Raw genomic sequence first — 21,726 nt, 5'->3', positions numbered from 1 at the left:
TGGTTCCTGTGCTTATAAATAACAATATGCCTCATACTCTCAATGTAATGTTGAGTCTCTGTATGCGTGAGATGAGAAGCACTTCAGGAATTTTATTGTGCACTGCTGAATGTCCCAGCACCCAAATCTTTGTTGGGCATATTGTACTGCCAACATACATCTTTGAACAGTCACCACATATCAGAATGTAAACCACACAGCAAGAGTTACAATTATTGTAAAAATGTAAAAGGATAGTAGTTAGTTCCAGGTGAAACAAGCACTACTGTTTCTATAGCCATATGGCATATACTACATCCTGCACAAGGTTGTTGTCCCTAACTTATTACCGTTTCTACTCCTTCAGTAGCTGAATCAGATTGGACCAACATATCTCCAAGGTTCTTAGTCTGCCTAAGCCCCAATAGATGGAGGCTGCCTACACCCTGGTACGTCTGATAAAGGATGCCAGTGTTTTAGATTATATGGCATTATATCCTGCTGAGGTTGCTTTCCTCCCCAAACCTCACCCTCCCAAGGCTTCACCCCCTATTCACCAGGAATTTCCCATCTCAGAGCAGGCAACCCAAAGGGGAACTGATCTCTATAATTGGAAGATCATAGTAATTCCAAAAGAACTCCCAGTTTGACAAACCCACAGGAAAGAAGGAAGCAGGAAAAGCAGAGAGGCTATGGAGGCTTTCAGGAAAAGAAAAAATAGTGGGGGAAGGGAAAATGAAATGCCTCCCACAAGTCCTTTAAGGTTCCTACTTGTCCATTTCTAAGAAGGCTTCACTGTAGTGCAAACTATAATCCTGAAATGTTGTTCACTAGGGCTGTGGCAGTCTGTTCACATTGATGATCTGAGGAGATCCCAGGATATGGTCTCTGATGTAACTGCCTTGAGGGATGTCACCATCAGCGAGCTGTTTCTGGAGCACATGAGAGAGCCTGCAGGAAATCTTGGATGTAAGAGTTTTAGTCATTTAGTAGGCATCTGAAGGGGTATGTGTGTGCGGAGGGGGAGGTATATGTGTTTGCATGCGTAAATGTGTCTTGAACACGCTTTTTCTGGCAGTCTAAAAATGCCCAGACTCTCCAAGCTTACCAGTAGGCAAATCTCATTCCTCTGAAACGTTCTGTATTGCAGTTGTATCCCCAGAGAGAGTAGAAGAAAAAGAAGAGGAGATGGAGGTAGAAGGAGCAACAGCACTTGAACAAGAAAGAAAGCCTGTAAGTTCAGAACCAGTGTGTGGTATTTTAATTATATTGGGGGAAAATATTGTGGATTTGTTACAAATGCTAGTAACAAATCATAAATTAATTTATAAAGGTAAAGGTAGCCCCCTGTGCAAGCACCAGTTGTTTCCAACTCTGGGAATTAATTTATAGGTCATGATTATTCTTGACCTGTGTCTTATATAGAGAAAAAAATCTTCTATATGTTATGGGAGCTATATATTCACAAGAGAGATATCTGCATATCCCACTTTCCCCCAGTGAAATCTTCCACACTTTAACAGTTTAGGAATACTGGTGCAGGAGTGAAAGAGTCCTTGCAACTTTCTTTCTTAATTTTCTAGCTTTGTAGCAAAGACTCACAATTACTGCCAGTCTTCCCATATCCGGCAGCACTGTACAGCTGTTCCACTTCACAGAGCTTTGCTGTACCAATTCTTTCTCTAGCTTTGCGAGTGTTCTTCTCAGAGCAGATACTTGGGCTAACTGCCAGTGCTGCAAGGGGAATGCTCCACTATTACTACCTTTGCTACTACCTCCACTGGTGCCGGACTAGGGAGCCGCTGCAAGCAGAAGTGGGCTTTATTACATTTAATAAAATGTTTTGAATAAATAAAGTACTCAATTAAGAAGGAATAATGAATTTGGTTTTAAGATGAACAATTTCAGGATACTAACAGGGTGTGTTTCCCCCCCCCCCCTCTTTTCTGTGTCTGGGAAAGATCCATGTCTTAGACACCACCATCCTTCTGAGAACCTGTGTGCAGAGTGCTGTGGGAATGCTGAGGGACCAAAATGAGGGTTGTAACCGCAGCACTAGGAGAATTGAAATCCTCCTTAGTCTCCTATGTGAGGCAGATTATTTAAAAGGTATGAATTACTAGAAGCACTTGATTCCCCATAAAATGGAAGTGTTCTTGCAAACTTTCCAGAATGCATTATGTATAAGTTTATTCCACAGTTTGTGAAGTCCCAGAGTTAACTAACAGGCATAGACAAATAGTAAAGGCTGAGAAATACCATTTCTGTTATGTGTAGTTAGGTACAGCCAGTACTACTTGCTATGTCTTCTTCTTTGGGGTACTAGTTAATTGGATGCAGTAGAAAGCATTCCAGAACAGAATGCATATTTGCCATTTCATGAATGACAGTCAGGTGCTTCAGAAATCAGGACATCTCAACTGATGTTCATAAAATCTAGGTAAATTAGCTGCCAGTCATGTATTTTTGTCTTATTGGCCAACTCTTAAGTGCTGAAGCAGCATTGCTTCCTTTGGTAAGCATGGACTCACAAAAAGATAGGGCTTCTGCATACTGGAGATGGGGGGAGGACAACACTTCAAATATGAAGCAAAATATTACTTGTAACTTTGAGAAAGAGAAAGGATGGATGGATGGATGGAAGGAAGGAAGGAAGGAAGGAAGGAAGGAAGGAAGGAAGGAAGGAAGGAAGGAAGGAAGTTCTCCAGAGCTGTCCAAATAAGGTTGGAGTATGCTCTAGAGCAGGGGTGGCCAGTGGTAGCTCTCCAGATGTTTTTTGCCTATAACTCCCATCAGCCCCAGCCAGCATGGCCAATGGCTGGGACTAATGGGAGTTGTAGGCAAAAAACATCTGGAGAGCTACCTTTGGCCACCCGTGCTCTAGAGAGCCAATTTGGTTGTAGTGGTTAAGTGCGTGGTCTCTTATTTGGGAGAACCGGGTTTGATTCCCCACTCCTCCACTTGCACCTGCTGGAATGGCCTTGGGTCAGCCATAGCTCTGGCAGAGGTTGTCCTTGAAAGGGCAGCTGCTGTGAGAGCCCTCTCAGCCCCACCCACCTCACAGGGTGTCTGTTGTGGGGGGAGAAGATAAAGGAGATTGTAAGCCACTCTGAGTCTCTGATTCAGAGAGAAGGTTGGGGTATAAATCTGCAATTCTTCTTCTGTTGGAGACTCAGAGTATCAATTAAAAGGGGAATGAGAAACTGTCACTCACAGGTTTATAAGTATTTATAGTACGGCGGAGAGATTTAGGTTAGGGGAAAATTTTCAAGTTGCTTATTCCTCATGGATTCTCAACTTATAAGGAGTAATGTAATAAGGCAACCACCTCAGTATTCACTCCACTAAAACAATTACCCCGTAGTTACTTCTGTCATCAAAATGTACCCTTCAGAAAATGACACAGGTAACAGTTTTAAAAGTTTTTGGTTTATTTGAACAAATTGGCAGGGAAGGGAATCAATAATTACATGAGTTTGGGGAGCTGGAATAGGTAGGCAGACAGTTAAAACACAGTTAAAATCTGAAGTTGCTGACTTCACAAGAGAAGGTATTAGATTTAAAGTTATATTTTCACTAATGGCACTGCAGATATTATGAGGCTTGTTCTTAGAGGTTATTTATTCTGAATTTCCTGTTAAATTTCACATGTTACAATCACAGTCTTAAGCTTACTCAGCTTTATCCCTTTGGTTAAGACTAAAGTCTGTCACTAGACCCCTTTCCGCAGGCAAGATCATTATTATATTCTTTATGGTAAGTAACCTGGGCCTTTGGCACTTTGAAGGCCTTTCAATGCCACCTCAAATCCTTTCCCAAATCCTGATCTTCCAGACTTTCCACCCTGGGCACTAAACTTAATACAGGAGAACTCCCTGAGAGTCTCCAGTATTCAAAGCCATACCACCCTGGCTCTGCCACAGACTCCACTGCCAGTTTGGACTGCCCTTATATTAGAGAGCCTCTCAAAGCAACAACTTCTGGTCATTTCATTCTCCAACTGCTGAACTGTCCCTCTCCTTTTTGACAGTTAGAAGCAGTTCCCCAATCAGAGTGACTTCCATTAGCTGTTACTCACTTACAGTTCCATTAGCTGTCAGTCATATGCACTGTCTTTAAGCATGCATATGCCTGCTGGCTGTCGCAAGTACTAATTAGAAAACTTTTGTTTTTTTCAGCCTCCTTTTTGAAGATAACAAAGAGTCGTCTCTTAAGTCTTGTGAGGGAGCAGGAGGAAAACTCTTGCACCATGAAAGAGTGGGTGCAGCGGTCGGCATCAAACCTTAGTGCCCTCCAGGAAGCAGGAACTTTCAGGTATTGGCACTAATTAACATCACTACATTTTCATGGATCTAAAAACACAATGCACTATCTACAAAACCCCATATGTATCCTAAGACACTTCTTGACCCACAGAGGAGGAATGTCTGATTACTACTTTGTGGTCTCTGCATCATACTGATAGGTTTTATGCCTGTGCAGAAACTTTTAGCTTTTGGACACAATGATCTAAGTTGTATGCAGTATTGGAAACAAAGTTTTGCATAGAAATGTTATTCCTGAATTAATCTGTGTGCCAGTTTGAAAGGAAACGTGTCTGTTTCACCTCATAGCATTAATTGCGAAAGTCAGCTGCTTTGCATTTATATGGCACTCACTTCCTGCATCCAAGCCCCCCCCCCCTTACCACCTACATATCTCTGGCCAGTGTCTACATACCCTCCATTCATCTGACCAAGAGCTGTGTTTCTTGAAAGCTTATGCGGCAATAAAATTTGTTAGTCTTAAAGGTGCTGCTGGATTCTTTGCTATTTTGCAGCAACAGACTAATGTGGTTAATCCCTCTGGATCTAAAGAAGTTGGGTTGAAATAGAGGTTTGGGGGTTTTACCCTTTCCCCCCCCATCCCCCCAATATATTCTTCTTTCATACATAACAGTTTTACTAGAATGCTTCTGGTGTTTAACATTTTGTTTTTCATGTATTGTTTTCACTGTTTATGTTTCCACAGGTGCACACTGTGGAAGCGGGTCCAGAATGTGGTGACTCCATTTCTGGCTTATATGGTATCTGTCATAGACAGAAATGCTAATCTGGATTTACTGGTCAGATCAAGAACAGAAAACTGTGTGAAGGGTCTGTGGATGTTCATCTTCAATGATCTGAAGCTTCTGAATATCCCGTATGTTATTGGCCAAGGCAGGTGAGTTGTGTAACATGACTGTACTGATGGTTTGAAATAATCTTCTGTTTGCCTGTGAATTGGATTTTAAGTCCATGTATAGTAGTATCATTCAGGTTTCTGATTCTGTTTGGAAATGTATTGCAGTAATAAGTCCAGATAAATTGGATGCCCTTTTTCTGAGTGGTTTCACTTATGAGAGATCTAGTGACTACTTCTCAGAAGATTCATGCCATAAGTCTTTGTCTTGTTGGAGACAAATGAAATTGCATAGGTTGTTGCTAGGTAACACTAGGAGAGCAATCCTAAACAGGTCTACAGAGAATCCTACTCTAGTCTATTCAGTGGGGTTTATTCTTGGAACTGTGTTTTTAATTTCTCCTGCTTCTTCTCATGACTGGTAATTAAAACATCTTTCCATGCTGAAATGAGACTATAGTTTTCTTCTCGGTAGAAAACGTATACAGTTTGCAAAACACATTTTCGCTGTCTCTTCTCCAGCTCCCAGACTGAAACAATTCTGGTGCAGAGTTATTTTCAGGGAACTATCTCTGCTGTTAATGAAATGCCCTTCAGCTGGAGGATAAAAGATTATTTAGAAGACCTTTGGGCTCAAGCTCGGTACATCCCTGGCAATAAAGGTGAGAATGCAGGGGGGCTGGTGCAACTGGCACCAGGTGTGGGGAAAGCCTAGACTGTTAGCACACCTCAGATTAATCAGAGAATACTGTAAAGGTGCCAACACGTTATGGTGCTGCCTTTTAGTTTTATTTAGTTAAAATATTTATATCCCACTTTTCTCCCAATCAGTGGGCTTCAAAGCTTATGTCTTTCTCAGACACTCTGGGCGTTTTCGCACTGACCTTCAAGTGGTGCGACCACCCTCCTCACGCCGGCGGATCTGCAGGGATTTCGCACCAGAAGCGCCGGCGCACCCAAAAGAGCCGGCGACTTCCGTCGCGAAACCAGCTCAAACGGAAACCGCCAAGAAGCAGGAAAACGTTTGAGCTGGTTTCGCGACGGAAGTCGCCGGCTCTTTTGGGTGCGCCGGCGCTTCTGGTGCGAAATCCCTGCAGATCCGCCGGCGTGAGGAGGGTGGTCGCACCACTTGAAGGTCAGTGCGAAAACGCCCTCTGTTTCATTTTATCCTGGCTTTTAATTAAGGCTTGATCTTTTAACATTGTTTTTACAGCCCGCTTTTAGCCTAAGAACTGTGTGAGGCTCATTGTAATCTCCTCAATGTTTTATGGTTTTATGCTCTGATTTGCTTTTAATTCATAATGTATGGTGCTTTATGTTTTTATTATGTTTTACTTATGTTTCAGGTAGATTCCCTGGAGAAGTAGCATACAAACTGTCTAAACAAATAAATTTGTAGAATATTTGTATTTCATTAAGAACCAGCTTAAATATTAATCCATATAAATGCATAGTAAAGGAGGAAGCAAGCTACTGCTTATTAATTAATATAACTCTAATATACTTGTACCTCACCAAAAGCGTGCTGTGTGCCGCTAGCTTTCTCTGGCCTTCCTTTCTAGTGTTCAAGTAACTAACCACAGAGAGGAGCTTTTGTGTTCTGTTTCCAAAAGCTAATAAGGAAAAGCCTGGAGCAGAAAACCCCACTAAAACATATGTTGCAAATCCTCCACAAAGTGCAGGTAGCTTATGGAGCTAAACTGAAGGGTCTAAAATGAATTTTTGTCTGTGTCTTATGATCTCATTTTCTCTTTTTAACTATTCAATATTTTATGTAAAACTTGGCATAGCCCTGTAGAGTCTTAACTTGCCACTTTAAGCATCCATTGTTGTGGATGGTGAGGTAAAAGATACAGTAGCAGTTGAAATCCTCATCTAACCAAATTCACCCACTTTACAGGCCACAAAGAAAAGTTTATTGACGTATTTCAGAAGACACCACTTGGAGAATATCTTGCTGAACTCTCTGAAAAAGAGAGGGACACCCTTTTCCACTGTTACCTCAGGGACTTCATCCTGCTGACAATGGGTGTATCTTCTCCTAGAGAATTAGAGGTCAGTATTGTAATAAGAGTTGTGAAAGTGCTTGGGATTAAGTATGTGTTATTCATGATGCCCTGTAGTTGTGTGCAGTAGCATTTGAACAGAACACAAGCTTCATCAGGTTACAATAGATAGCTATTACTGAGGTTTGTCTTCGGTGCAGCCCCACCTTTGGACTGCATCTGTATGCAAGCTGGCCACAGAAGAAAAATTCCTAGTTCTCAGGAACTTAAGGGGGACTCTCCCCCTCCAGAGCAGACATGATCGTTTTTTCCTGCCCAACCATCACATGCTCCAGAGGAGAGCACCCCTCTTTCTCTCTGTTCCTTTTCTGCCACTGTGGAGGTAGGGCTTTGCTGCATTGTAGGAATCTTTGATGCTTATTGGCTTTGTGCTTTTTGCTCTTTTTCTGGGGGTGGGTTCCCCCCCCCCCCCATTTATTTCTGCACAGTCAACTAGGTTATGTTGCACACACATCAAATTCTTATTCAGGATATTGCTCTGTACAAGGGTAACAATCTGGAGAGATCTTTTGAGTTGCCCAGGATCAGTTGTAAGTTATATAGCAAGGGGTAGCACAGAATTTGGCATATGACTTAATGACTTTGTTCACAGATGCTAAGAAGTCTTTTTTAGTGGCAGTTTTTCTTTTGTGTTCTGATAGCAAACATACCTGCCACTCTGCAGACACTCTGGATTTCAGCACCAGTGGTATTTCGACACAGTTGTGTCAACAACTCAAACCATATGTCTCTTTTGAGACTCATTGACCTAGCATGTATCTTGAATGTGTGAGTTTGTCCCTCTAGATCAGGTAGAGTGAACTTAATTTTCCTGTCCATCCTTCTGGGCTAACCAGGGCCAGGTCTAAGGTATCATGTCTATTGGTTGTATCAAAGCAATCCAGCTGGTTTATTAATTCTAACATTTGGGTTCCCCTGGGAGATATCATCAAGGAAGAAAATGTATGTGGCCTGCGCAGTCCCCATGTATGTCTGACAAAAGTTGTTGATGAATGATAGTTACAGGTAAGTGCAGCTCTTGGTTTCATTGATGTCTTCTGCGCAGGTGCACTTTCCCTCCTTCCTGCCCCACTGTGAAGAAGAATTACAGATTTATACCCCACCCTTCTCACTGAATCAGAGACTCAGAGCGGCTTACAATCTCCTTTATCTTCTCCCCCCACAACTGACACCCTATGAGGTGGGTGGGCCTGAGAGGGCTCTCACAGCAGCTGCCCTTTCAAAGACAACCTCTGCCAGAGCTATGGCTGACCCAAGGCCATTCCAGCAGGTGCAAGTGGAGGAGTGGGGAATCAAACCCGGTTCTCCCAGATAAGAGTCCACGTACTTAACCACTACACCAAACTGGCTCTCTGTCCAGCCTTCTGTGCTAACCAGGTCCAGGACTAAGGTATCATGTCTATTGGTTGTATCAAAGCAATCCAGCAATCTCAGTGAATAAAATAATAGGGATATAATATAAGTTAGAGGTGATTAGAGGGAATGAGAGGGTAGGGATCATATTGCAATTCTTCCCCCTTGGTCATTATAAGAGTTTGCAGAAGAGAGGCAGGAACTGAGGGAAAGGGGTGTACTCTGCTCTAGAGCACATGATGGTTTAGGCAGGAAAAAGTTGTCACATCTGCTCTGGAGGAGAGAGGTGCTTCTCTTAAATCCTTGAAAGCTATGAATTTTTCTTCCATGGCTGGCTTGTGTGCAGGTGCAGTCCCAATGTGTGTCTGCACAGAAGACACTGATGAAAAACAATTACAGGTAGGTACGACTCTGTTTTGTTTACCAGTCCAGCAACAAACATTTGCCTCTTTCTTGAATGTGTTAAGCTTTTTATCCAAGAAAGCTTCATCTATACCAGAAGGTGTAAATATGACAATATTTTGATTGATTGCTATTTTAATTAGATTTAAAGGCATTTTTTAGAATTTAATTTTACATTTGGGCATGTGATTATTAAAACGAATTACTTATATTTGAATTAGACTTGTATTTAAATTTCCAGTTTCTGCATATAGCTCTCTTGTCATGTATTGAAGAAATGAAGGCAGCCTCTTCCAGTGCAGAACAGAACGTGCTGCCCCTCCCCTGGATCCACCTTGGTTACTGTGAGTTTAGGAGTCGGCTGCAGAACTTCTCTAGGATTCTTGCTGTGTGCCCCGATGTAGTCAATGCTCTAACTGGCCATGCTGGGAGAGAAGGCAGCATTCCATGTCACCAAATGGTACTGTTGATACTTGGTGTACTGTAACTATTAATCTTACTGCATAATGCATTATTCTCTGTTCTAATGGTTCTACTCGTTTTGTGTAAACTTAAGAATTAGGGGAAGTGCTAATCCATTCAAGAGGTGATGTTGGAAGTCATATATTGTAATAAAATAGGCATCTGTTGCACTCCTTATAGCAGTGACTCTTAACCTTTTAGAAATGTCCTGTCTCGGCTGAGATGGGACTCCAACGGGAGCCCCTCCCACACACCCCGGGGCCCCAACATACCTCCCGACCGCCCGGCATGGTCCGTCCGACACACCCGCCGGTGCACGGAGCCAGAGGGCCTGTCCCCAGGCTCAGGAGAAGTGGCAGAGCAGTGGCTGTGGCCGCGGAGCGGGAAAGGCTGGAACGACGCCCTACAGAGGGGGCCAGGAAGTCAGGAGCTTTGAGCCGTGGCGGTTGGTACCACCACGCCCAAACACAGTGCCAGCATCCCAACCCCCTTGGCCGCCCCATGGAGAACATACCCCAGGAAGTCCTTCCACAGCGTCCTCGCTTATAAGCTGGGGCGGAGCTAACCAGGGGTGGGACCTGGGAGGATGGGAGGGGCCCGGGGGAAGAATAAAAGGCCAGAGGCTGAGTGGTCAGGGAGGAAGCAGGCTGCTGCTGCAGTAGGGCAGCTGAGAGAGAGAGAAAGGAGCCCAAGCACAGCCGGGAGGGCACGAGCAAGAACGGGTGAAGTAACCCTGCTCTGTCCTCCCGCATTCTGAGACCTCTGGGACGCCAAGACGGGCTCAGGCCCGAGCCAGGTCACCAGGAGAGCAGCGGCCACAGTAGGGCGTGGTGGGACCCATCGGGCGTGACAGAAATTAAACCAATTTCTAAATTTTTGTGGACTTGTCACTGTAGGTTCTGCATGGTGGTAGCCTTGCAGGTTCAGGAGGTAGACATTTATTTATTTATTTATTTATTTATTTATTTATTTATTTATTTATTTATTTATTTATTTATTTATTTATTTATTTATTACTTTGCATTTATATCCCGCCCTCTCCGCAAGCGGACTCAGGGTGGCTTACAGTATCATAGAACAATCAATTCCATAAAACATATAAAACCATAATACATTTATCAGTTTAAAACTATTACGCTATCTCAATCCAGTCTGGCGGTATTGGGTTCTGACTATGACCACCAGCTTCTATAGGATGTCCGGTGGCAGCCCATTTTCAGTCAACCAGAAAAGCCTGTCTAAACAGTTCGGTCTTACAGGCCCTGCGGAACGCCGACAAATCCCGCAGGGCCCTTATAGCTTCTGGGAGGGTGTTCCAGAGTTCTGGTGCTGCCACCGAGAAGGCCCTAGATCTTGTTGCGCATAGCCTGGTTTCTTTTGGGCCAGGGGCAGACAGCAGATTTTTTGTCCCTGATCGCAGTGCTCTCTGGGGGATATATGGGGAAAGGCGGTCCCGTAGATAGGCAGGTCTCTGACCATAAAGGGCTTTAAAGGTTAATACCAACACCTTGAAACGAACTCGGAACACAACAGGCAACCAGTGCAGCTCTCTCAGCACTGGCCGAATGTGCTCCCGTCGTTGTAGCCCCATTAACAGCCGTGCCGCAGCGTTCTGCACTAGTTGTAGTCTCCGGGTTAGCGTCAGGGGTAGCCCCATGTAGAGAGCATTACAGTGATCTATTCTTGAGGTGACCGTAGCATGGATTACCGTCGCTAGGTCGCTGCGGTCCAGGTAAGGGGCCAGCTGCCGTGCTTGCCGAAGATGGAAAAAGGCAGATCTAACAGTGGCTGCCGCCTGAGCCTCCATTGTAAGGGAGGACTCAAGGAGCACGCCTAAGCTCTTGACCTTGGGGACCGGTATTAGTGGCACCCCGTCAAGGGCCGGCAGCTGGATCTTTCTCCCCGGACCGCCCCGACCCAGGTAGAGAACCTCCGTCTTCGTCGGATTCAATTTCAGCCGACTCAGTCTGAGCCAGGAGGCCACGGCTTGTAATGCCAGGTCTAGATTTTCCAGGGTACAGTCAGACTGGCCACCCATCATTAGGTAGAGCTGGGTGTCATCCACATATTGATGGCAACCCAGTCCATACCTCCTGACAATCTGGGCAAGGGGGCGCATATAGATATTAAATAACATTGGGGATAGGACCGCTCCCTGCGGCAGCCCGCAACTAAGGGAGTGCCTCTGGGATGCTTCCTCCCCTATCACCACCCTTTGTCCCCGATCTTGGAGAAAGGAAGTCAGCCACTGCAAGGCAGATCCCTGTATCCCCACATCGGTGAGGCGGTCAGTCAGTAGCTGGTGGTCAACCGTGTCAAAAGCGGCTGACAGATCTAATAACAGCAGCACTGCAGAGCCGCCCTGATCCAGATGTCGCATAAGATCATCCATGAGGGCGACCAGAACTGTCTCCATCCCGTGACCTGGCTGAAAGCCGGACTGGAATGGATCCAGTGCGGAAGTGTCCTCCAGGAATCCCTGCAGCTGAGTCGCCACCGCCCGCTCTATGACCTTACCCAGGAAGGGAAGGTTTGACACATAGGGCATGCCCATTGCCTTCTGCACTGCTGGCACATAGAAGTGGGCCATACCCTTAGAAAGAGTGTAAGGATTAAGGAAAATAAACAGCAGTTCAGCTCTCTTCTTCTTTTTGCATGGCTGTGAGGAGGAGAGCCTGGAACATCCACCCTCAGCTCAGGAGTTTCAGCATCTTAACATACTTGCTAGAGTTATGAACCAACTGTTTGGGCCACAGCCTAAAGTTTTGAGAACTATTGCTTCTCTTTATGCTTGCCATCTTGTTGAAAAACACAGAGAACTTTGCTCTCATGTACCTCATCACTTGCATGGCTGACACTGCACACTTGTAAATCTCTTGTTGTGTACATGTTGACCTTATGTGACAATTCTAAGTGTGGAAATTAGAATAACAAAGGTGGGAGCAGCAAGGAGTCTTGTGGCTTCGGAAAGGTTATATATTTGAAACATACACTTTTGTCTGCTTGATTCAGGAAGTGGCACTTCAGTGGAATGAACACTACAAAATGGAAGTTAAAATGCTATGAAAGGCAAGAGGTATTTGTGTCAGTCAGTTATGTGTACTGATAGTGGCAGTGGCTCTCCAGGGTCTCTAGTTGGAGTCTTTCACATCATCTAGTACCTGATCTTCTAGGTGTTTGCAGGGATTGCATCTGTGATCTAGGTGCTGTACTCTGCTGAACCATGGCACTACCCTTACCTCCTGTGTTTGCTGACTGATGGACTTGAAATGGGCTTTAGCTCATGGAAGCTTACATTAGAATAAGCCTCTAGAGATTGTTCAGTTTCAGAAATAAAGTAGAATATCTTTAATCTAAAGTTCAGTCCTAACCATTGTATGATACAGATCAGTTTCCTTATTGTTAGTAAGTGAAATAATTGTGTTAGTAGTGAAACCTTGTCCATTCATGACTACCTAGGTATTGGATGTGCTAGCTGCCTTAGCCTGCACTGAAATGCTAGAAGGAAAGCTGTTGAAATGCAACCCAAAGATATGGCTGCAGCAGGTGAAGAATCTTCAAACGCCAGTTGAACTTGTTTGTGCAGCAAATGACTTTAAAAGCAATTCCAGTCTATGCTACCAATTGCTTCAGCGACTCAGGTAGGTCATAGAGGCCAAGTAAGGATTTCAGAGTTTAGGAATGCTATTTGTGTGGGGGTGGATCTGCATCAGTGTTTCCCTCCTTGCCAAGCACCAGCCCTTACATTGATTGCAGTGAGGCTGAGTCAGTTGTATCCTCCTCAAACCAGGGAAGCCCTTTGTCTTTTATAGTGACTTTTGTATAGCATTTTGCATGACTTACCTATATGTACCACAAGTTAGGAGTTGTGGTAGATAAACTGAATGGAATTGCGAACTCTGTTTTGGTACTTGTTTTGATGCACAAGATAAGGATGTTACTCATCTACTCTGGGTCTTCAGCTGCTAATTCCCAACAAAGCTTTTCTTCGCTTTTGCATATCTCTCTCTCTCTGATCCTCCCTGCCTCTCAAAATTGCTGCAAAGTGGACCAGTCTATCTTGTGGGAGCTCTTTTGGCGAGTAGGTCTTAACAAAAGCATGAATGGGGAGGTGCTGTTAAATGTAGACCAAATTGGGCTTAATGTAGTTCATAGAGATCAGATTGACTATGTTTAAAATGAAAAGGAGTTTAAAATTAAAAGCACACACTGCATAAGCAAGAAAAAATTAAAATAGATATAAATTTGTATCCACTCTCTGTAAGTCTAAACGCTTATCTCTGTCATGTTAATAAGAGAGAGGCTCTTTAGATCTGGTTGTATTCATTTTGGCTCATCCATTATCTTGATTTCAGGACCTGGGGATCTGGATTGAGGTGGATTCCTTTTTCCTCCTGAAGATATACAGAATGCCCTCTCAACTCAATAAATTACAAAGCTTTATTTCTCTGCCTTTCACTGCCCACCAACAGACTCCCCTTAAGGGCTTTTCCTGTCTGCCAGAAGGTCCTCACCTCAGGGTCCACTTTGACCTCTGGCCCAGGTCATCTGTATTTCTGTGGCCCAGGTCATCTGTATTTCTGAATGCTTTAGGGAGGTGATTCATATTGACTTATTTTCAACTGTCTTCCTGCTAGCCAGAAAGGAGCAGTTTATAGCCTCTATTCTTGCACATAGTATAACCTCAACAATTAGCAGTGGTGCTGTAAATTTTGGTATTAAACTTTGGGGTGGAAGGTATTTCACCACATGCTTCTCACTTTTTATTAAACAGGTTCTCACTGTGTTTTGTCTTTTGACACAGGAGCCAATGGAATCGGGTTTTCTCAGTGTCCCTCTTCGTGGAACATGTCCATCTTGGAGTTGAAACAGCAATGCCAGAGATGCAAGAACTGATAAAGAAATACACTTTACATCTTGTCAATGTAAGAATCCTATTCTTGTTTAGCAAGTCCTTGGGGCTTACTCTTCCATATGAAACATGCTGAGGATTGCTCTGTTAACCTTAAGTGTTGTGTCTGCTCTGACCAAGGTAACTAAATACCAAGAAATCTATATTAATTATAAATAAATAGAGGGTCCATGAAGAATCATGGGAGCAACAAAATATTGGGAAACTGATCCAGATCTTCTTCGTGGTCTCTGCTTCACACTCATGGGATAGAGTGCCCGCACCGATCCCCAAATCGGTACCTAAAAAGCCTGGGATTTTTTCACGCTCGGCACCAGTGGGCATGTGAAGGCATCCCAGTATGCATGCTCACCGGAGCCAGCGCGAGGATCCCGCCAGTTCCTTCTTGACCGCCGCGTTGAAAGGATCTTTCCTGGACTGCTCTGGTCGGTGCCTGGTAATCCTTCTGGATTTTCCCTTTTTTGCCCGTTTTTTGTTTTCCCCTAGTTATTGTAGTTGTTGGTAAAAAACAAAAAAACCCTTTGTGTTGGACTTCGCCCCTCGGGGCTTTATTTTCCCTCTTCCCTCATAGGTTCCATGCCTATGGAAAGACGTTGGGGGTTCTTCAAACGTTGCCTGAAGTGTGGTAGCAAGATCACACCCCCTGACGGTCTCTTCCTCTGCTTATTGTGCCTGGGCGAGGGACACCATGTCGACTCGTGGCTGCATTGCTCATTTCGGGTTTTTGAGGCAAACCCGAAAGAATTGGGCGGCAAGGCTATCGGCGGCCTTAGTCGAATCGGCTCGTCGTCCGCCGAAAATGGCAGTGGGCCCGTCAGTATCGATGGGTGACGCTACCCAGTCTATGGCTTCGACATCGGTCGATCCATCGTTGCCGGTACAGACGGGCATGCTGACTGAGCGGGATCGACCCACGAAACGACCCTCTGAAAGGTTAGTAGTGCTCACGCCAGCCAAGAAACGTCGGGACGACTCAGGGACCTGATCATCCCTCCCGAAGAAGCTTAAGTCTAAGGAGAAGCGGAAGAAGGATAGACTTTCCCTCACTCCTTCCCCTGCTAGGGATGCTTCGATGGAGTCGGTGTCACCTCGGAAGATTCTGGCGTCTCCCAGTCCTCGAAGTCCTTCGATATAGGGAAGACGAGGCTCGCAGCCGACCCACTTTTCGGGATCGGAGCAGGAAATAGACCTAACTCAGCGGATTCATTCGTCCAGGTTGGGGTCGTGTTGTCGGAGCGACAGTGGTTCCGTATCGGCTTCGGCGCTGAGCGAACCTTTAGCACCACTTAAGCCTACTACAGGACAGAGAGATCTTGAGTCGGGTGCTATGAGGCGACGTTTCCCACCACCTCCAATCTGGGACCAACGTCAGTGGCCTTGCTCATATGGACCTTATGCATATCCATGCATATCCATGGTACCATCTCCTTGAATTCCTGGAATGGGACCAACGGTCGGAAGCCTCACACTACTCGAGGGTTTCGCATCACTCCGGCATTCGTCGTGCACCTTCGGCATCGGTGTCGATTCCACCTGAGAGACACAGGGAGCGGTCTGGGGACCTGCAGGCTCATCTGTCGGTATCGCTCCGGTCGCCTGAACGTGCTTCGATGCCGATGTTATCTCAACACTCTATGAAAAGAGAGTCTTCAACATCGGACTCTGAGGTTGGTACCGATGATCCAGACAGGGCAGTAGAACCTTCTCCAGATTCGCATATAGCTGAGGACCTTCCCATATCCCCCTCGGAGGATCTCAAGTCATATGGGGACCTTGTGAAGCGCATGGCAAAGTCTCTCTCCCTTCGAGTGGTTCAACCACAGCCAGTCATCGATGATACTGTATTCGACATAATGCAGAGAGACACATCGACGGCTGTGGCCCTTCCAGTGACCAAAGTTATATTGCAGGCAGTGAAGGAGCCTTGGGCAAAGCCTGCATCCACTCCAATTTCCACACGACGCCTGGATCACATGTATCGCGTTCAGGAGGCTGGTGCTGAGTTTTTGTTCTCCCACCCCAAACCCAGTTTGGTGGTGGTTTCTTCGTCTTCAAAGGCGCGTAAGAACCACTCTTCCCCACCTGATAAAGAGGGCAAGAAGATCGACAATGCTGGCAGACGATTCTACTCAGCGGGAGCTTTGGGAGTAAAAATCTCAAACTACGCTGCATGTATGGCTCGCTACCAGTATTCGATTTGAGAACATCTCACGCCATTGATGTTGTCCATGAGTGAGCAGAAGCGGGCTTCACTGAAGAAGCTGCAAAGAGAGGGGTTTGCCGTGGCTAAACAACAGCTGGCTGCGTCAAAACATATGGTGGATGTCTCTGCCAAGACCCTCACTTCTGCCGTCTCCCTGTGCCGTCACTCTTGGTTGCGGTCTACAGCTCTACATCCTGACACCAGGGCCTACGTCGAGGACCGTCCTTTTGAGGGTGAAGGTCTTTTCAGTTCCACCACTGATAGTGTCCTACAGGAGATAGACAAAAGTATTAAAACCTCAAGGAATCCTGGCATCCCTGTGTCTACTAGGACTGGCAAGCCTAAGCAGTGGCACAAATCTTGGCCCAAGAGGCCTTATCAGAAATTTTCCCCTGACCAATCTTGGAGACCTTGCTTTTCACAGATGGAGAGTAGGTCTCCTTATAGGGGAAATAATGTCCAGATTTGCCTCAGCCTCTGCAGCCACCAACAAGTCCAAGGGCTCCCGCCCTCAAAAGCAGGCCCTTTGACTTTTCTGCCGTCCCTCCTCCTTCACACATCCACCTCCATCATCATCTACTGGCTTGGGAGTCCATCTCCACAGACAGATGGGTCCTCTCCATCATAGCAGAAGGTTACAAGATAGACTTTGTTCAGGTTCTGACTCAGTCAGTGATTGCTACCACACCTCCTTCCCCCCCCCCTCTGCTAGAGGAAGTGAGCAACCTCTTGCAGAAACAAGCCATAGAACCGGTTCCGATACTTGCTGGCAAAGAAGCCGTTGCCTGGACCCATTCGTGGACACTCTATTAGAGCGATGGTGACGTTGGTGGCGTTCCTGAAGGGTGTTTCTTTGATGGACGTATGCAAGGCCGCCACTTGGTCCTCTCCTCATGCTTTCATGAAGCATTATGCGTTGGATGTGCATGCTCAGCAGAGGACTCGTTTGGGAGCTGTGGTGCTGCAAGCTGTCTCTTCTGGTTGACCGTCTTCCTGCCTCCAGGTATGTCTTGCTTGCTAATCTCCCATGAGTGTGAAGCACAGAGACCACGAAGAAGATAGACAGGTTGCTTACCTGTAACTGTAGATCTTCGAGTGGTCATCTGCGCATTCACACTACCCACCCTCCTTCCCCATTGCTGACGGTCTCCCTATGGTAGGGGCTTCCAGCGGTCAGGAAGGAACTGGCGGGATCCTTGCACTGGCTCCAGTGAGCATGCGTACTGGGACGCCTGCTCATGCCCACTGGTGCCGAGCGCGAAAAGATCCCGGGCTGTTTAGGTACCGATTCGGGGATCGGCCCAGGCACTCTATCCCACTCTATCAACTGCCCTTAACATTCCAGCCCTTCTTAAGCATGTTCAGTCCTTTTCCAGTTTTCCTTATAGTTATGGTTATGTGGTGATATTTGAAAATAGTGCCTTTTCCCTTGCCTAGAGAGTGACAGAATTGTTCTTTTCAGTGTTTCCCGTGGGATTCTGACATTAAAATGCATAAAACATTCATGGCTGTGATGAAAGTGCTGTCCCAATGCAAGGAAGATGTCAGTTTTGCATGTTGCAGGTAAATACATTTTCAGGATGAGTGCTTTTTCATTTTGCAAAAATGTGCCTTAATTTGTCCTTGTTCTTAGAACCCAAATTTTGTAGTTTAGTAAGGTATATGAAGCTGTAAAGAATGTTGGCTTATAAACAGTGTGATGTCCTAAGAAACAGGATTAAAAATATATATATTCTAGAAATATTTTCTCTCATGGACATGATCACATCCATGCTGTCTCCTAAAACTCTTCAGTTTCACCTGAAAGTTCAAGCATGGGACTTCCTTTTGTTGTAAGGAGAGCAGAGGTGAATTGTTTGGTCCCTCCTCTTGCAGAGAATTCATTCTGGAACAAAAATTCCTAATCTACTAAATTTTGGTGAAGAAACATTACCCGGTTCTCTTTGTCTTGGGAAAATAACAATGTTGCTAGGGTTGCTGGTACTTGGGGGTGGGGGCAGGAATTCAGGAATACTATTCTTAAATACATGTTTCCGTAACTAACTGTTCCATGCAAGGAAATTCCTACTAAATCCAAATACATATATTTTACATTGACTTCAGTTCTTGAATCTACAGGTATGGTTTGAAGCCTTGTCCAGTTTGCTTGGGAGATCCTAAGGATCCAGTCAGCCTTCCTTGTGATCACGTGTTTTGTCAAAGTTGCATCAACCAGTGGCTGGTACCAGCACAGATGTTGTGTCCATTCTGCCTAGTCAGCCTGCCAAATGACTACACACTGACTGTGTCCAAGAAGCTCAGGTAAATCCTTATTTCTGCTCTACCAGATTGTAACTTTGGTATTAGTTTTGAGACTTTATCTTCTGATGACTTTACATCACTCTGTTGGACAAGTATTTCTTATGGTGCAGATTCTACAATTGGCTAGATAAGTAATTTCTCACCCATTTTTCCTGCAGTGACATCATCACCAAATACTCCAAATTTCGCAAGTTTTGCAATAGTTTTTTTATTGATCTGGTTTCTACAATGTGTTTCAAAGACAATGAGCCTCCTGAAAAAGCTGTGATTCAAGAGCTGTTGAAGTTGCTGTTTGCTCATGATAAGGCGGTTTTGAGAGGATGCCAGAGAGGTATGATTGCATACTCTTTTCAGTTCTATCCCAAATACATTGACCTTACAGTTTCTCTAAAGTGGGTTTTATTATACTTTTAGGTTCCGGAAAGCCAAGTGTGCACACAAAATCTCTGTCCCCTTTTGATGATGTAGTAGATAAAACTCCTGTAATCCGTTCTGTGGTGTTAAAGCTGCTTTTGAAATACAGGTGAGAACCGTCAGATTAGGATATGTGAGCTTGGTAAACGTATACTCCTGCTTTAAAGGTAGCCACTTAATGTTTGCTCTAGATTCATTCATTCATACACAAACACACCTTTATTGGCATAAAAACCTGAATATGTTCTAGATTCAATTATTGCTTTCCTCTATTCCCAGCATTTGAAAAGGTGTGGGGGGAAGGGGGACAAGAGCATCCCTACCATGCTGCTAGCCGGTCAGAATTGGACCCTTACAGCATTTTTAAATTGCCTCAGTAGGCTTTTAATGAGCATGGGTGTCCATGGGTCAGACCGTGGGACACCATCACATATAGTTTGGCCTTTTGTCTCTATCACTTCTGAAACTTTGCTGGTTCTTTCCCCGTTCCCATTAACTAATGCACCCTTCTTTTATTTTTATTTAATGCACAATTAATGTCAATAGAGGCCCCCCCCATTACTAAGGAACAAAGGATTTGTGTTTGTTTGCTTAGTTTCAGTGACGTGAAAGCCTACATGCAAGATTATTTATCACAAGCCGAAAACTGGATCCTATACGAAGACGATAAAACAGAACTTTATACCCTATTTGTGAACTGCCTTGAGGTAAGACTTATAATTCCCTAAGGTACGTCATAAAGTAATTCTGGAACCCTCAGAGACTCATATGGACTTCATGGTCTTAACATTTCCTTTGTTCATTTGTTTTTCCAAATGTGGAGTCTGCTATTCTCCTTTAAATGATTTTAAACCATTTATTTTAATTCTGAACAATCTGCACCTGTATCACACCTCCCAGGCTCTTTCATTTTCTTTTTTTCATATGGGAAAAATCTCAAGTCATATGCAGGCAGTTGCTTTTCAGGAGGGAAAGGATGGACCTGAACAGAAGCTGCTTCTGATCTGGACTAGTCAGTTTTACCATTTAGGCAACAGGAAAGAAGGTTAAGGCAAGTGAACTAAACAGGCCTTTCTCCTTAATATCCAGCCAGATTCCCACCCACCCTTTCTCCAGCATTATAATTACATAGTTATCAAGCTGTTGCATAGTTATCAAGGTCAGGAATGTAGCATTCACTGTGCTACAAGTACTGTAAGTCAGGGGTCCCCAACCTTTTTGAACCTGCAGGCATCTTTGGAATTCTGGCATAGCATGGTGGGCACAGCCACAAAATGGCTGCTGCAGGAGATGAAGCCAGCCACAAAACAGCTGCCACAGATTCCCTTCGGTCACATAGTGAAGATCCTTGTGTTTTGATAGCTGCTGCTGCGAAAGCAAAATTTTTAAAAGTCTTCACAGCCAATCAGATTCCCAGTGGCCAATTAGAAGCCTTACTGGGCAATTCTAAAATCAATCTAAATGTCCTCCTTTCAGGATTCCATGTGTGAGAAATCAGCAGTGTCTGCTGAGGAAATTAAGATAACCTTAATGAGGGATGATGGACGCTTCCTGGCAAGCTATTTCCAGTGGAACAGTCAGGATACCGCTCAGGAAATTTCTATTGAGTATTTGCAGGGAGTGGCTCGCATCCGGATGTGCTTGGATAGGGCTGCAGAACTGGTGTACAGACTCCATGGGACAGCAAGTAAGTGGGATGATGGTATACCAATGAGGTGCTAATGTACCAAACAGCTACCATATGAGAGAGTTTTTGCTGATACAACTCTTGCTAAGTGTCGAGTACTGGGCAAAAGAAAGAAACCTATGTCTTTTGTGCTTCAGGTAAAAACTTGCTCCAAAAGCTGCACTTTTTAAAACAACTAAAATAAGTTTATTGATAAATTCCAAGTTGTACATAAAACTTTTTCCTTAAAAAATTAAAGAAATCTCAAATAGATTGATACAGTTTACAAGCAAAGTCAACTGTGCATAGATATTGCATATGACATTGAGGTAGATTAGGTATAACTGTAGAGAACACTATATGGAAGGATAATATACGAACTCATTTGCCATGAGGGCCGGATCTTGACCTTGTTGGGCCGGTCATGTGTCATAAAATGTAATGCCAGGTCAGGGAGATACGAACTTTATAAAGGACACAGACAAACACACACAGTCTAATCCACCTCACTGGCTTGCTGAGCCTCAGCCAATAGAAGGAAGAGAGGCTTGGCTCAGGAGCTCTACTGTGCGACTGAGAGAGCCTGACAAAGCTAGCTCTCCTTCCCCTACTTCCTCCCCAAGGGAGGAGCTTTGCTGTGTTGCTCCTGTACAATTGAGCAAGCCTTGCAAAGCAAGTTGTGATGCAGAAGCAAGCAAGAGAGGGAGAAGGAAGCTGATGACAGCCAGTTACTTGCGGGCCTGATAGGAGCCCTCCGGGGGACTGATATGGCCCCTAGGCTGGATGTTTGACACCTCTGATATATAGA

At 44.8% G+C, this 21,726-nt stretch overlaps 1 protein-coding gene across 1 annotated transcript in view; it reads left to right on the top strand.

The window, feature by feature from the left end:
• LOC132581012 (E3 ubiquitin-protein ligase RNF213-like) overlaps nucleotides 1-21,726 on the top strand; it is a 187,598-nt gene that overhangs the window by 115,382 nt on the left and 50,490 nt on the right. Inside the window, exons 32-47 of the mRNA XM_060252031.1 lie at nucleotides 814-948; nucleotides 1,130-1,212; nucleotides 1,941-2,088; nucleotides 4,158-4,293; nucleotides 4,990-5,181; nucleotides 5,662-5,801; nucleotides 7,040-7,194; nucleotides 9,202-9,420; nucleotides 12,882-13,063; nucleotides 14,227-14,347; nucleotides 18,000-18,100; nucleotides 18,656-18,838; nucleotides 18,997-19,169; nucleotides 19,253-19,361; nucleotides 19,848-19,959; nucleotides 20,729-20,939. Coding sequence (XP_060108014.1) covers nucleotides 814-948; nucleotides 1,130-1,212; nucleotides 1,941-2,088; nucleotides 4,158-4,293; nucleotides 4,990-5,181; nucleotides 5,662-5,801; nucleotides 7,040-7,194; nucleotides 9,202-9,420; nucleotides 12,882-13,063; nucleotides 14,227-14,347; nucleotides 18,000-18,100; nucleotides 18,656-18,838; nucleotides 18,997-19,169; nucleotides 19,253-19,361; nucleotides 19,848-19,959; nucleotides 20,729-20,939 — 2,400 coding nt within the window. The remainder of the gene's footprint in view (nucleotides 1-813; nucleotides 949-1,129; nucleotides 1,213-1,940; nucleotides 2,089-4,157; nucleotides 4,294-4,989; nucleotides 5,182-5,661; nucleotides 5,802-7,039; nucleotides 7,195-9,201; nucleotides 9,421-12,881; nucleotides 13,064-14,226; nucleotides 14,348-17,999; nucleotides 18,101-18,655; nucleotides 18,839-18,996; nucleotides 19,170-19,252; nucleotides 19,362-19,847; nucleotides 19,960-20,728; nucleotides 20,940-21,726) is intronic.

Source organism: Heteronotia binoei, chromosome 13 (genome assembly GCF_032191835.1).
Source record: "Heteronotia binoei isolate CCM8104 ecotype False Entrance Well chromosome 13, APGP_CSIRO_Hbin_v1, whole genome shotgun sequence".
Lineage (NCBI taxonomy): Eukaryota > Metazoa > Chordata > Lepidosauria > Squamata > Gekkonidae > Heteronotia > Heteronotia binoei.
This window is presented reverse-complemented; position numbering and strand designations above follow the sequence as displayed.